The 16,696-nt window shown below is 48.2% G+C and overlaps 1 protein-coding gene across 1 annotated transcript; it reads right to left on the minus strand.

Moving 5' to 3' along the window:
* Nucleotides 1-2,886: 2,886 nt before the first annotated feature.
* Nucleotides 2,887-7,528, minus strand: LOC149995219 (sialic acid-binding Ig-like lectin 5). Its single transcript, XM_090260312.1, has 9 exons — nt 7,482-7,528; nt 7,025-7,405; nt 6,529-6,798; nt 6,226-6,273; nt 5,737-5,991; nt 5,359-5,655; nt 5,047-5,146; nt 4,196-4,277; nt 2,887-3,405 (listed from the first exon to the last, which is right to left on the minus strand). Exons 1-9 carry the CDS (start codon nt 7,516-7,518, stop codon nt 3,211-3,213), a joined length of 1,665 nt encoding a protein of 554 aa, XP_090116438.1. The 5' UTR covers nt 7,519-7,528; the 3' UTR covers nt 2,887-3,210.
* Nucleotides 7,529-16,696: the final 9,168 nt, after the last annotated feature.

The raw sequence follows: 16,696 nt of genomic DNA on the forward strand, positions 1-16,696 counted from the left end.
ACGCTGTTACCGGTGACCCTGCAGAGCCCGGGGCCTGAGCTCCTGGGGCTGAGGGAGGAGGGGGCTGAACCACGTTCCACTCCTGAGTGAGTGGGAATGAGGGGCTGTTCGCCTGGTACCTCTGCCGGGCTCTCAGACAGCCCCAGCCCTTCCCGAGCACCTGCTGTGCACCCGCGTGACATTTCCCGTTCGCCTGTAGCCGGCTAAGCAGCGCCACCTGAGTTGGCGGGCACACGTCGCTCCCAGTAATCACGGCGCTTCTCTGAGCCCCGCGCCGCTGCAGGCACCGCCCCTCACTTCATTCCCACCATCTCATTGGCTGTAGCCGGAGCACCGGCAACTGGCCTGAGGTCACCTGCTGGAGAGGGACCAAACTGGGGGCTCACACCAGGGTCTGCCTGGGGCTCTTCAAGACCACGGAATTGCCCCCCACCCCTTCACACCTGAATCCTGATGGGCGAGAAGCAGCTGGGTGGGCTCCCCAGACCTCAGCTTCTGGAGGCAGAGCTGGGTGAGCCTGGGTCAGTGACTTAACTCCTCTGGTCCTCAGTTTCCTCCTCTAAAAGTGGCAGCAAGCACTGCTGTGAGGGTTTGATTACCGGCTCCGTAAATGATGCTCACGTGGTTGTTCACCTTTAAGGTTTGGCCACCAGGGGGCTCTGGGTTTCAGGGTTGCCACCTTGCTGGTCCACGCAGGTGTGAGACCCAGAAGCTTCCTACCTGACCCCTGGGGACACTTGGTGTTTTCAGTCCCACCTCCAAGCTTTGCTGGGCTGGTCCCACGTCTGGAATGCCCTCCCCTTCTCATCTTCCTGGTCAAATCTTCCAGGGACCTCCTGGAAGCCTCCCAGATCCGTCTGCCCTGTTCAGACCCCATCCTCTGGGTCCAGCCCTCATGTAAGCCCATCCACATTCTCTGAGTCTCATGTTCCCAACTGGACTGAGCTTTGAGGGCAGAGACCGAACCTCCCTCCCACCAGGTAACACAGCAGCATTCTTACAGTCGTGGGAGAGAGACAGCAGGAAGTAAGTGCATACTGTGAGGTCTGACGATGAGTGCCATGAATGGGACATGAAGGACCCTGAGGCGAGAGGCTATGAAGGGAGCAGTTTTAGTTTGAGAGGCCAGGGCTCCTCTGAGAGGGTGACTTGGGTACAGACCAAAATAAAGCCAGGCAGGTTTCTAGCCAAGATGGGATATCTCATGTCAACATTCCTTATAGTGAAACCAATGGGGAAAAAAATGCAGGGAGAGAGATATATAAAACAAATTTGTTAGGAGACATTAAAGAAAACCAAGGCAGCCACAGTCCCAGAGAAAAGGAAAGCTGATCCTGCAGGAGGGGCCAGAAGACTAAGGAAGTGGCCAGAAAGCACAGGCTAAGAGGCTGGAAACAGGAGCTGACTTTTCAGCAGCATCATAGGACTGGACACAGAGATGGAGTCTGGGGCTACCAAGTGTGTTGGGACTCAAGGGACCAAAATCCTGGGGAGTAGGGGAGAGCATTGAGGTGAGCATAACAATGTGCTCAGATACCCCTGGGCAGTGTCATGGAACCAGGTAAACAGAACTTGATGTTCAGGGTCTCCTAGGGAGAGGCCCCATAAATCTCTCACTTAGGACCCAAATAGAACTACAAATTAGAGTAAGGGTCATGGGCAAGTAGGCCCATTCGCAAGAAGACCAGAAAGTATGTTCAAACTCAATCCCACACTGGATTCAGAAGATCCCTGCTCTATCTGCTTGCCAGGAAGCCAAAGTGGGGTAGCCTTAACTACAGGACTCTATTTACATTGAAACTGGTTAAAATTCAATTTAAAGTTTCATTCCTCAGTCTGGATACTAAACACATTTCCAGGGCTTCATAGCCCCCTGTGGCCAGTGGCTACTGTATTGAACAGCAGTTACAGAACATTTCCATCACAGCAAATTCCATTGTGCTGTGTGCTATTCTAGACTGTTCTAGAATCCAGAGGAAAAAAATTTTCAGCCACAGCTTCAGAATATCTCTACAATTTACCACACAAAACACCCACTCACTATTCAATAAAAAGTTTACAAGCGTACCAGGGGAGAGGACAAAATGGCTGAACACCAAGTGGAAAACAGCAGAGGAATGGTCACAGGTGATCCAGGTGTGGGCGTTTCAGGCATGGATGAACCCCATGCGAGAGTTTGGTAGAGGAATGCTGAGAACTCCACAGGTCGGGGAAGGAGCAGGGCATGCACCCTCACCGATTTCTGCACTCAGAGCTCATATCCACCCTGCCCCTGCAGGGACCCTGGGGGGACACAGAGGCTTAGCTGCAGCCCATGCCCCTCCCCCTCATGCCCTCCCACCTCTGTTTGGCCCACTCACTCCCCTAACCAAAAGGGGCAGCAGCAACAGCGGTACCAGGGCAGAGCAGGCCCTGGTCCCTGAGTGAGGGGGGAAGTGCCCAGCTGCGGAGTGGGGCCCACGGTGCCCCAACAGGAAACCCTGGGCAACAAAGCTGTGGCAAGGCCTGGAAGGGGAACTTCAGCTTCACAGACCCTTGGGGTGCACTGAGGGCTGAGAAATCATCCTGTCTCATCTCCCTTAACCCAGTCAGGTGATATGTCAAGGCCCCCAGAGGTTGAGAGGTTTGTCAAGATGTGAATCTAAAGTGATCACCTTGTAGATGATGTTTAAGTCAAGAGGGAGGTCACCCAGGGTGCCATCACAGTCAGAGCTGGGCCTGGTGTTGCAGAGCAAACCCTCCCTCCAGTGGAAACCAGTGAATGTTCTGGGAAAGGATAATTTTAAATTTCCTTCAGACCACTCAAGTGGACTTAAGAAATTCAGACCAAATTCCAGTGTCGGGTGGAACCCAGGGGGAGAGTTGAGCGTTGAAGACCTCTGTTGGTTGATTTTCCTGTGTTAATTTCTTTAATGCACACAGCCACCTTTGAGTAAGATGCATGATCGCTGCTGTACAGAATGGGAAACTGAGTGACAGAAAAATGAAGTGAATTGCTTGATGACAATACCTTAGGAAGCGCTGAAGCCTGCACTTGAACCCAAGACTCTTAAATACAAACACCTGTCTTCTTTCTGCTCTGCCTGTGGACGCCCTTACAGTGATTAATGCTAATGTCGCACAATGTCTTCTCATGCTTCATCAATTAGTCCCTGACTTCTGTTTCCAGAGGGGCTGTGATGCCTCCAGAACTGAGCTCTGAGTGAGTCCTCATTTGCTGGTCTTCTTGATCTCTGAGTACTCAGGGGCAGTGGAGGCCTCCTTGTCCTGAAGCTCCTGCAGCTTCCTCCCGGGAAAGATGAGGTTGGCATACTGAACATCCTGCTCCTCCTTTGAGGGAGAGGCATCGCCCATGGGCGACACTTGGTCCGGGGTCCCAACTGGTTCAGGCTTTTGCTGGGAACCCTGAGTAAAGAGGAGAGAAGAGAGTCAGAGAAGAATACACAGACATGGTCTCAAGGGGAAGTCGGGCTGACGGAACGGTTTTTCATTCATCTTCTTATTCCACACGCGCTTCTCATGAACTCAACAATTGGCTCATTCATTTAAGGTTATTAGATCATATTGAGGGCTTACTACTCACATTACATCCTCACAGACACCAAGTATAAATGATACTCTTATTACAGTATTCCCTCAGTTATCGCAGGTATTACGTTCTAGACCCCCCTCCCCCCGCGAAGTAGGAATCTTACATTTATTCTACACTCTTAAACCTACGTAACTTTAACAACATACATATACAGTACCGCAAAATCCTGCGATATAGCGGAAAATCCGCGAAAAATAATTAAACATAATGGTTTTAAAAATCCCATGATACAGTGAGGCCGCGATAAGTGAACCGCGATATAGAGAGGGACTGCTGTATTTCCATTTACAGATAGGGAAACTGAGGTAAGGAGAGCTGAAGCAACATGCCCACAATGGATAGAAAGGAATAGTTTTGGAGAGACTGTTCTAGAAGGCTGTTCCTGGCAGAGAGGTGAGGTGGGCTCAGTGGTCAGCAGGGCTGGGGCAGGACGCTGACCATGGGCTCTGGGAGAGGAAGGGGAGGTCACCTCCCAGCTCTCCGTTCAGCTGACCACAGAGGAGTGAGTTTGGGGAAATGCTGGGAAGCCCAGTCCGGACTTGCTGAGTGGACATCCCCAGCCCCCAGCCCTACAGTGCATGAGAAGACACCCTCATCACTCACCCAGGTGACTGTACCCATGACAGGGTCTTCATCGTTCATGACCTTTGGTCTCCCGGCTGCTTGCTTCCTGTGGGCTTTCACTCTAAGGGAAGAAGTCAGAGCCACAATGGCTCAGACACAGGTGGGCAGGCTGCCCCCACTCCCTGGTAACACAACTGAGCATCCAAACCCTGGAACCAAACTCAGGGGCCCTCCTGACATGCAGGTGAGTGCTCCGTCCCCTGGATGACCAGGTGTTTGGCCAAGACTGAGTTTTCATCAGGAAAGGCCCCTCTTACACGTAGAAATATATACACAAGTGATCATAACTGTGTTATTCAGGATAGTCCAAAAGTAAGAATAATGCAACTGTCACTGAATGAACAAAAAAATAAAATGTGCCCCATCCATACCATGGAATATTGGAATATTGTTTAGGGTAAAAAAGGAATAATGTACTGACACATGAACCTTGAAAATTATGTCATATGATAAAACTCAGTCACAAAGGTCCATGTATTTTATATGAAAATTCGAGGCTGGGCAAATCTAGAGAAACCAGAAATAGATTAGTGGCTGCCTGGAGCTGGGGGGAGGATGGTGGCAAAATGACAAATATAAATGTGGGGTTTTGTTTTTTTTTTTCATTTGGAGCTAATGAAAAAGTTTTAAAATTGATGGTGATGCTTTCACAACTCTGTGACTGAACTAAAAGCCATTGAATGGTACACTTTAAGTCTATGGGAATTTTATCTCAATAAAGCTCCCCAAAAGGCCCCAGTGTATACTCAGCTACATCTTCTGGATTCGGGGACCTCCATCTGTACCCCCTAGAACACGGCTCCCTGCACCTCCCCAGGACGCAGGCTCACATGCAAAAGGAGATGAGACACAGACACAGCGACAGCAGGGCCAGGGCGCCAGCACCTCCAAGAGCCACAGGAACAGCTCCCGACAGGGATGCCGACTGCCCTGCAGAGAAGAGGGGCGTGAGCGCACCACTCACAGGACTCAGTGTCTTCTCTTCCCACCTCCGTGCAGAACCGGTTGTAGGTTCTGTTCAGACACGAGATGGGTGTCGTCCTAGCAATCACGCCCTTCCCGCCGCAGCCCCTCTCCCCGGTACCAGCTCCTCTCTGATCCCACCCTCTCTCCCGAAGCCTCTGTCCCCAGCAGGCCCCGACCTGGCTGTGGCGACAGCAGCAGGACAGAGGCATTCTGGGCCCCGTGGACGTTCCCGGCCTCGCAGCTGAGTCGGAGGCCGGCGCCGAGCCCCGTGCGGAGGCTCAGGGCGCTGTGGGCCCAGGGCCCGGCTGAGCGGGAGGTGACCGTGTAGGAGCCGTCGCTGGGGGTCCCCTCCAGCAGCTGCTCCCCCAGCCGCCAGCGCAGCGAGGGGACCGGCTGGGCTCGGGAGGAGCAGTTGCAGTGCAGACCCTCCTCCTCCTCCCAGGAGCAGGCGGGTCCCAGCAGCTGTGGGGGGTCTGCGGGGAGCGAGGAGAAGGTCAGCGGTGCCTCTGCCCCCAGGGGACCCAGGTCACCTGCCCAGGGGTCCCCGCACTCACAGACCACGGAGAGGTTTACAGAGATACTTTGGGAACCCAGCGGGTGCCGAGCGCGGCAGGTGAACTCTCCTTCGTCCCCCGACCCCACGCGAGGCAGCTCCAGGATCGCGGTGCTGGAGATGGGGGTGGCGTTCAGGGCTGGGGGACCCCGGAACCAGCTCAGCGCTGCAGGGGGGTTGCTGTCAGCCACACAGAGCAGCCGCGGTGCCTCGCCCTCCAGGATGGGAAGGGATGTGGTTTGCAGGATCTTGAGGGCTGGGGAGAGAAGTGCAGGGAGAGGGGGGGAGGGCAGCGGGGGAGGAGAGAGAGAGAGAGAAACAGAAAGAGAACACACAGGGGGCAACTGCCCACCCACAAAGGTGAGGGAGGGAGGGTGATGATTTTCAGCCTTGCCTCCCGGGATCTGATCCCATTCACACTGTTCCCCCCTCAGCTCCATGGCGGCCCCAGGGGCAGGTCCCAGCCCCAGAGACTGAGGTCCTTTCCTACCTGTGACATTTCTGAAGGACATGCCTATGGTGAGGTTCTGTGGGGCGTCTGGGACAGAAAGACATGGCCCAGCTTCAGAGGGGAGGAGCGGATCGAAGTCACCCCAACCCAAGGAAAGGTGGTAGAGACCAGGAAAGAGGGATAGCTGTCCTCGCCCCCTCCCCACCTGCACTCAGATCCATGCACGAGTGTTCTCAGGGAGCTCATCTTCTTCTACATGCAACACACACGCACACACACACACACACACACACAAGCCTGTCCCACTCCCCATGGAAAACCAGCCATCCCTCCAACACTCACAGAAGATATTGAGCTGGATGGTTCTCTGCAGGGTCACCTGATTTACTTTGCGTTTCACCTGACAGGTGAGGTTGGTGCCGTGGTGCCAGGGCCTCGGGGTGAAGGTGAGCACAGAGGAGTGGAGGGTCCAGGGCTTCAGAGAGTCAACAGCGGCTCCCGCCCAGGAGAAGCTGAGAGGACGTCCCCCTTCGCAGGACCCTGGCAGGCTGCAGGTCAGCTGTGTGGGGCGGCCGGACTCCAGAGGCTCTGGAATGAGGATGTCTGGTTTGTCTGTCAGGGCAGAAAAAGCAAGAGGGAGGTGCTGGGGCCCCAGGATTAGGGACCCAGACTGACACCCTGTGATGGGACTGGGCCTTGGTGCCCCAGATCACCCAGATCCTGTGTCTCTTCTGAGCACCCGGGGCCCAAGCCCTGCATCATGAGGGTCCCAGGGTCCTCTTCCTGTTCGAAGATGGGCTCGCACGTCTCAGCGACCTCTCCTGCAACCCTGCCGTACCTGTCACCTGAAGTGTCAGCATCTTATCCCTGTAAGTATATTTCACATCAGGTCCTCTCTCCACTCGGAAGACGTAGGTTCCTGAGTCACTCCTCCTGGCGTCTTTGATGCTCAGGGAACAGTCGTTGGTCCTGGGGTCCGCGAGGAGGAATCGGCTCTGGGTCCCTTTCTTCACTGGTTTATTTCGGTTGTTTGTGGCCACAGGAGAATCATAATCTGTGTCGTCCACACTCCAGTACCAGTAGGTGTAGAGTTTGCCAGTGGAATACAATGAACTCCACGGGTAGGAGAAGGAGCAGGACACGTGGACACACAGACCCTCCTGCACCCTCACCGATTCCTGCACTTGGAGCTCATAGCCTTGGTGCTGCTGCAGGGACCCTGGGGGACACAGAGGCTCAGCTGTAACCCCTTCCCTTCCCCCACCTGCCCGTCCCCCCGTCCTCAGCCCACTCACCCCCCCACAGCAGGGGCAGCAGCAGCAGAGGCACCATGTCTGCATCTGACAGGCAGAGAGGGTCCCGGTCCCCGTGTCAGGGAGGGAAATGCCCAGCTGTGGGGTGGGGTTGAGGACAGCCCAACAGGAAGCCATGGGTGACAGAGCTGTGGCCAGGCCTGGAAGGGGAACTTGGGCTCCACTGGCCATGGGGGTGGGGTGGGTGCTGTGAAATCACCCTGTCTCAACTTCAGCCCTCTGTCAGGTCCCTCAAGTCGATATATCGAGGCCCCCAGAGGTTGAGAGGTTTGTCCAGATGTGGATCTGAAAGTGATCACCTCGTAGATGATGTTTAAGTCAACAAGGAGGTCACCCAGGGGGCACCTATACTCAAAGGGGTCCTGGTGACTTGGGGGGACTCACCCTCCAACTGAAATCACTGAACATCCTGGAAAATGATAATGTTAACTTTTCTTTAGACCACACAAGTGCTGAAGGAGAGGAAGGAATTTAGACCAAACTCCAGTGGAGGATGGAACCCAGGGGAAAGCTTCACATTAAAGCCCTCTGTCCCGAGGATTTGGGGACATGGGATACAACGTGGTCCTCTTCAAGGGTCTGAGGGTCTGTGGGACAGTGACCACAAACATCCCCTCAAAACAGGATGTGTGTGTGCTATAAGATCTTGCCCGATTTGGCAGAGACCCCAAAGGCTGGCCCTCCGCATAGCAGGAAACTTGCCACCTGAATCCTCAGGAAGCTGCATCCTCAGGGCCCCTCATGTGCTCAGTCTCTTTTCAAAGCAAAGGCTCCAGGGATATGTGAACACAACCTGCAAGCTCACTGCTCTTTTATGAATGAAAGAAACTTGATAAACCTTTTCACAAATATGACATTGATGTGAAACAGGTCAGACATTCCTGTACCAAGTTCTGTCATTGAAAAACAAGTTTTCTATACTGTACAGGAGAAAGGAAAATCAATCACTTGTGCTGAAGGAAATACTGAATTCTCTTCTATTGTCTATATTATATAAATATAATATTTAATGAATAAAGTGATTATTAATATAATATTAATATTTATTACTCTAAGACACCATTATTCTCCTATGAAGAGGCAATAAGAGTATCAGTCAAAAACAGAGGAAACTTGTGTCCTGCAGGTCCAGACTTTAATACCTTACTCCTAATGAAAATAGTTTGCAATTTTTTGAATTGTCTTACATTTTGGTCTTCAGTATTTTTGCTGCACTGACTTAATGGAATGTGTTTTCCCATTTCAAGAAAATCCATGTGTGCTACATATACCTTTTCTTTTTTGAAGCAGTGACCTCAACATTAGTATACATGTCAGGTTCCACAAAATCTAGGGCTGCCCCTGCTGCAGGGAGCAGGTGAAGCAGAAGGAACCAGCTCTACCCCGCACCCACAGCAAACTCCACACGGATTGCAAAGAAGATGGTTTTGTGCCAGCAAAGGTCTAAAGAAAGCAGGATTTCGTGGTTGTGCCCCCGCAACTGACATCACTGAGGGTTCTAGCAAATCTCAGGAAATAGTAAGTGCTGGCAAGAATGTTCAGAAAGGAGAACCCTCTTGTACAGTTGGTAGAATGGAAATTGGGAGCTACTATGTAAATCACTATGGCAGTTCCTCAAAAGCTAAAAATAGAGCTTCCATAAGATCCAGCAACTCCACTTCTGGGTATTTATTTGGAGGAAATGAAAACGCTAACATGAAAAAAACTAATGCATCCGTGTTCATTGCAGTATTACTTACAATAGACAAGATGTGGAAGCAGCCTAAGTGTCCATCATGAAATGAATGGATAAATAATATGTGGTTGTGCACAATGGAATATTTTTGTACCATAAAAAAACAAAAAGACAATTCTTCCATTTTTGATAACATGATGGATCATATGGGCACTATGCTAAGTGAAGTAAATCAGGCAAAGACTAATACCACATTAGTTTACTTATAGGTAAACATTTAAAAAGAAAATCAAACTCATACATGCAGAGCATAGTTTGGTGGTTGCCAGAAGCCAACTAGGGTAGTCAAAGATACAAACTTACAGCTATAAGAAAATTAAATCATGAGGAGTTCATGTACAGCATGGTGGCCGTAGTTAATAATAGCGGATATTAATACTATTGACTATAATAATATAGTTAATAATACCATGTTGTATATTTAAAAATTACTAAGAGAGTATATTACTAAGAGAATAAATTTTTAAAAGTTCTCATCACAAGAAACAAGTGTGAAATATATAGCAAGACACATTCTGATGAGCACATCACAATATATACATCCATCAAACCTTTAAGTTGGACTTGAAACTGCAGGAATGTTATATATCAAGTATCTATCTCAATTGTACATATATACTAAAAACACTCAGGCTGGGCCAAGTCTTCCAGGCAGAGTTCCTTTTCCTCCATTTGTGTTCCAACACCGGCATAGCCAATTCATTACAGTAAATTCCTGCAGCTGAAATACATAGTGGGGCAACTGTCTTCCTGACCTGCCCTTGACTGATTAAATCATGAGATAAAACAAGGAGCAGTGGGTGATTTTAAATGCCTTCATGATAAAACTCACAGGCAACTAAGAATAAAAAAGCATTTCCCTGGTCAGATCCAAGATGGCAGAGGAGTAACTGGAAGCTACACTAATCTCCTCCCAAGACCAAATTAGAATTACAACTCAATTTTAGAAAAATCATCCTGAATAACCAACTGAGCACCAGATGATGAGAAGCCATATAACCAGGGATGGACAGAAGAAACCACTTCACCACAATGAGACTGGTAGGAAGTGGAGGTGTGAGAGGGCAAACTGGGCTCCGATGAGCTTCAGCTGAAGTTCTGGAGGGATATTTTAGGGGCCAATGTGGGAAGGGAATTCCCCCCTGAGAAGTGTGGAATTTAAACCCCAAGGTGGTCTCCGCAGCCTAGACCACTAGAACTGGGGAAGGAATCCAAATAACATCCTGCTGTGCAAAGCAGTGATGTTTCTGTCCACCAAGAAGGGACATCTAGAGACTCAGAGACCCTCTTAAGGGGCCAACACTCAAAATTTTGTTGGCAGCCACTTACTCTGGTCTCCAGCAAAAGGAAAGCAGAGAGGACTAGAGTCATGAGAAGAGAGTTGGGGTTGGTGGCTCTTGGAAGAGAACTGAATTAAAGACGCCAGGATTCCCGTGCTGACTCACTCCCTGTACTGCAGGAGCCACCTTTCTCCGGCAGAGCACTCACGTCATTGCGGCATCAGCCTGAGGCAAAGGAATAGGCCCAGCCTCAGGAATTCCTCTCACCCCAGGCTGGGCAGCTTAACCCAGGCTGCTGAGGAGCACAGCTGGAGGCTGTTTCAGTCATTCAGTCTAACAGAAAGCCTGCAGCAGAGGTGCATCTGTGGGAGGTCTGAGGCTTTACTTAGCTGACCTCCTCTGGGCCTGGTTCTGGTAAAAGCTGGCCTTGGTGTGCAGCTTGGTTCCTTCTGCGTGCACCCAGGACCAGCAGAGGGCGCCACGTGCTGTGCAATTCTGATAGCTCCAAATAGGTTGCCCAGGGCCAGTCACAGGCAGCAGGATACAAAATTAATATCCAGGAAACAGTTGCATTTTTATATCTCATAATGAGCTCTCAGGGAAATTAAGAAAACAATCCCATTCAAACTTGCTCCAGAAAGAACAAGATACCTAAGAATGAATCTTACTGTGGATGTAGAAGACCTACACTCAGATAATTATAACACACTGAAGAAATAATCAAAGATAATATAAATAATGGAAGCACATATCATGTCCATAGATAGGAAGACTTAACAGCATTACAATGTTTATGCTACCCAAAGCCATCTATAGTATCAATGCAATTCTATCAACATTTCAATGAAGTATTTCACAGAAATAGTACAAATATTTCAAAAACTTATACGTAATTATCAAAGGCCTTGCATATCCACAGCGACCTGATAAGGAAGAACATATTTGGAGAAATCACACTACCTTATATCAAACTATACTATAAGGCCATACTAATCAGAACAGCATGGTACTAGCATAAAACAGACACGTAGATCAATGGGACAGACTTGGAGCCCAGAAATGAACCCACACCTTTACAGTCAATTAGTATTTGAGAGAGGCAGCAAGTCCATACAATGGGCTAAAGATAGTTTATTCAATAAGTGGTGTTGGGGAAATTGGACAGATATGTACAGCAAAATGAAACTACACCCCCTTTTACACCACACACAAGATTAAATTCAAAATGGAATAAAAACTTAAATGTTAGACCCTAAACCATAAAAATCCTAGAAGAAAACATAGGCAGTAAAATCTTGAACTATACTTGTAGCAATATTTTATCGGATGTATCTCCTAAGGCAAGGGAAACAAATAAAAGTTAACAAATGGGACTACATTGAACTTAAACGTTTTTTGCCAGCAAAGGAAATGATCAACAAAATAAAAAGACAACCCACTGAATGGGAGAACATGTATGCTGATATACCTGATCAGGGGTTATGACCCAAAATGTATAGACTTACAAAACTCAACACCAAAAAATAAACAATCTAATAAAAAATGGGCAAAGCACCTGCTTAGACGCTTCTCCTAAGAGGACGTACAGATGGCCCATAGACATATGAAAAGATGCTCAATGTTTCAAATCATCATAGAAATGCAAACTAAAACCCAATGAGATACCACCTCACGCTGGTCAGAATGACTACCAGCAATAAATCAACAAACAGCAAGTGTTGGTGAGGATGTGAAGAAAGGGGAAACCTAGTGCATTGTTGGTAGGAATCCAGATTTGCGTGGCCACTGTGAAAAGCAGTACGGAGATTCCTAAAATATTAAAAAGGAATCTCCCTTTTGACTCCACATTACTACTTCTGGAAATTTACCTGAATAAATAGAAAACACTAATTTGAAAGAATATAAGCACTCTGCCCTGGCCGGTGTCACTCAGTGGGTTAAACATCATCCTGCAAAGCAAGGGGTCACTGGTTCGATTACAATCAGGACACATGTCTGGGTTGCGGGCTGGGTCCCTGGTTGGGGATGTGCAGTTGGCAATCAATCAATGTTTCCCTCTTGTATTGATGTTTCTTTCTTCCTCCCCTCCTCTCTCTCTAAAAGTAAGTACATAAAATCATAAAAGAGAGAATATAAGCACCTGAGTGTTAACTGCAGCATTATTTACAACTGCCGAGGTTAGGAAGCAGCCCAAGTGACCATCAGTAGATAAGTGGGCAGAACAGCTATGGGACATTTACACAGTGGAGCACTACTTGGCTGTTAAAGAGAAGAAATGTTACCCTTTGTGACAGTAAGAATGAACCTGGAGAACATTATACTAAGTGAAATAAGCCAGTCAGAGAAAGGCAAACACCATACGATTTCACTCAGATGTGGAATCTAATGAACAAATTGAACTAAGAATTGAAATACAGACAGACTCACAGATGGAGAGCAGGTGGCAGCTCTGGGGGGCGGTGGTTAGAGCGTAGAAGGGTCGAGCCGTTGGGAAAATGGGCTCGACATGGACAACAGTGTGGTGACTGCAAGGGGAGGGGGGTGTAAGAAGATAAATAGTAATGGAAGAAAATGCAATAAAAATAAATCTCTAAAAAATTTCTGTGCTGATTTTGGATGCGTAAACTGTGGGGCTGTTTATCATTACACATCCCCCATCACTGCCTTTACCACAGGCCTCCTGCGCCGTGTTCCCTTCCTGGCTGGAGTCTGACCTGGGGGTCCTGAAACCGTTCATGCACTGAGGAGCCAACCGAAATCCTGCAGGCAGAGGGGTGTCTCCTTTTTAAATTTAAGTTTTCTCTTTCATTTATAGTTTACATTCAATATTATTTTGTATTAGTTTTGAGTACACAACATGGTCATCAGAGAATTATATACTTTATTATTTACTTATTTTTATTTATTGAATTTAGAGAGAGAAGAAGGGACAGAGAGAGAGAGGAAGGCACAGGAGGTTGGAAGACAGAAAAACACTGATGTGAAGGAGAAACACGGATCAGCTGCCATCCACATGTGCCCCAACCAGGCATCAAACTCACAGCCTAGGCATGTGCCTTCACCAGAAATGAAAACCACAACCTTTCGGTGTATGAAATGATGCTCAACCAACTGAGCCGCACTGGCCAGAGCAAGAATCATGTACTTGAAAAAGTGATTCCCTGATATTCCCAGCACCCACCGGGCACCACACACAGTTATGACGTATTATTATTGTCTGTGTCCCCATGCTGCACTCTACATCCAGGTGACTATTCCGAAGGGTGTCTCTTTAATTCAGCTTCTCAGCAAGGGTCTGGCTCATTCAAATCCAGGATGGAAAACCAAGGCCATGACCACCCTCTGCTGGACACGGTACCATCTCACCTGAGACGCTCTCCCCGGGAAACAAGCCCCTCCTGGATCCCGGTTTCCTACTCTGACATGGGAGAGATGCTAGTCCTCATAAAGCGGGAGTGGATTCGTTGGTCCTTCAGGGGCTAAAATTGGCCTGCACTCAGTTTTTTATATTTTAGACGTAGAGTCAGTGAGACCCACTAGGGGAGAGGACTGGATTCATTGCAAACTTCATTACAGGTTTGGCCCAGAACCATTAGCTTAACCACAGTCATTCTCAGAATCCATAAGCGTGCTCAAGAAACTCCCACAGACACTAAATACGGCAGCAAAGTCAATCTTTATATTGTAGTTCTTTTTTTTAAAGATTATTTTATTGATTATGTTGTTACAGTAGTCCCAATTTTCCCCCCTTTCCTGTCCTCCACCCAGTACCCCCTCTTCCCTCCAGCAATCCCACCCCCTTAGTTCATTTCCATGGGTCATGCATTTAAGTTCTTTGGCTTCACCCTTTCCTATATTATTCTTAACATCTCCCTGTCTATTTTGTATCAACCGATTATGTTTCTTAGTCCCTGCACCATATCCCCATTTCTCCCCCGTCCCCTCCCAGCTGATGACCCTCCAAATGATCCCCATACCTATGATTCTGTTCCTGTTCTGATTTGCTTAGTTGAATTTTTTTTATTTTTTAGATTCAGTTGTTGGTAGTCGTGAGTTTCTTGTCATTTTAGTGTTCATAGTTTTGATCTTCTTTTCCTTAAATAAGTCCCTTTAACATTTCATATAATAATGGCTTGGTGATGATGAACTTTTTGAGCTTTACCTTGTCTGCGAAGCACTTCATCTGCCCTTCCATTCTAAATGATAACTTTGCTGGATAGAGGAATCATGGCTGTAAGTCCCTTCTTGCCTGCAAAGTTTCTTGTGAGAAATCAGCTGATAGTCTTATGGGAGCTCCTTTCTAGGTAACTCTGCTTTTCTCCTGCTGCTTTTAAGATTCTCTCTTTATCTTTCATGTTTGGCATTTTAATTATGATGTGTCTTGTTGTGGTCCTTTTTCTGTCTAGCTTGTTTGGGACTCTCCGTGCTTCCTTGACTTATATGTCTATTTCCTTCAGCAAATCTTGGAAGTTTTCCTTCATTATTTTTTCACATAAGCTTTCAATTTCTTGCTCTTCCTCTTCTCCTTCTAGTACACCAATGGTTCAGATGTTGGCATGTTTAAAGTTATCCCAGAGACTCATTCTATACTGGTTGACTGGTTTTTTTTTTTTTATTCCCTATGTTGCAAATCATTGATTTGAACCCTGGTTTCATTTTCTTCATTATTGGTTTTGTGTGAATTTTTCTCTGTTTAACTTAGCATAGCCTTCACTTCTTCCCTTATGCGTTTGCCATACTCAAGCATATCTGTCAAGCCTGTGAGCATTTTTATCACCAGCGTTCTGAACTCTGCATCTGTTAGTTTGGCTTTAATCCTTGTTTGTTAGGTTGGCTATCTCTTTGTTGCTTAGTTCTCCCACTGGAACCTTGATCCGTTCCCCTGTTTGGGCCATACTTCTCTGTCTCCTCATCTTCACAAGCTCTGTGTTTGTTTTCCTCTGTGTCTTAGGTAGAGTTATTGCAACTGTTACATTGTAAGGGGTGAAGCGTTAGGTGTTCATTAGTATAAGGCAACCCGTTTCACCACGCTTTGGTGCTGTATGTGGGGGCGGGGTCAGAGAGGGAACAATGCTGCCGGTTCAGCACCCACCCCTTTTTCAGGCACCTCTCTTACCTTCTCATGGGACTGGTGCCCCTCCAACTGTCGCCCTGGCCGCCGCTCCCAGAGTTGATGGGTCTGCGGATGTTCCTGGACCATGGGGACCATCCAAAGAAGCAGACTCTGCTGAAAGACAGACAGTTTCTTCCTCTGCCCCAACCCCCAGTGCACAGTGAGAAGCAATGAGACTTGATTTTCCCTGGCGCTGGGATTGTGACCTGTGCGGTCTGGTCTGGTGCTGAGAGTGCTCCCCAGGTGTACCTCCCCACTTTTTAAAACATGTGACTGTGCTTTCTGCTGTCCTGCTGCTGCCACCGCTGCTGCCACCACCACACTACATCCTCTCTGCCCAAGCTCCGCCCCTCCTACCTGCCTGGATGAGTGTTTCTTCTTCATACCTTTGTTTGTTGGACTTCCATGCAGCTCAATTTTCTGGAACTTCTGGTTGTCTCTAGTTTTGAGGCAGTTGTATTTCTTCTTAGTTGTGGAGGGAGATGCAGCATGTCTGTCTAGGCCTCCATCTTGGCCGGAAGTCTATGTTGTAGTTCTTAACACATTTTTATGTGTAATTAAATGTTAATCACTACAAGGTAGGCATCTTTGAATAGAACAGAAGAGCTGTGCTCCTCACTCTACACTGTGTGGGTGTCTACACTGACAGGGAAGTTTGGGAGACTGGAAACTCAGGTGTTACCAGGTACCTCTGGGTAATGGGAGGATAAGGCCCCAAGTTCATTTTTTCTGGGCCAGGGGATGGAGAGAGAGGAGCACAAAGTGGGGAGAGAGAGGACTAGTCAACGGGAAGAGGCACAGGCAGAAAAAAGGGTCCATTGCGAGTATGTATCACCTGTTGTTTATTTTCTGCATCTTAGGATGCTTTCAAGTCTGTAAAACCGTGCTGGCCAAGGAGAGACAGCTCCTCCCAGGACTCCCCACATCTCAGAGACAGGGAAGGACTCTGCCAGGAACAGCCCCTCAGAGGCAAACCATCCAATTCTGATCCCACATTCCCCAGCCACCAACCTGCCCTCAATCACCCAGGACCTGGGATCAGAGAAACAGAGATCACCCGCAGGAACAA

Source organism: Furipterus horrens, unplaced genomic scaffold (assembly GCF_987537825.1).
Source record: "Furipterus horrens unplaced genomic scaffold, mFurHor1.1.pri manual_scaffold_13, whole genome shotgun sequence".
Lineage (NCBI taxonomy): Eukaryota > Metazoa > Chordata > Mammalia > Chiroptera > Furipteridae > Furipterus > Furipterus horrens.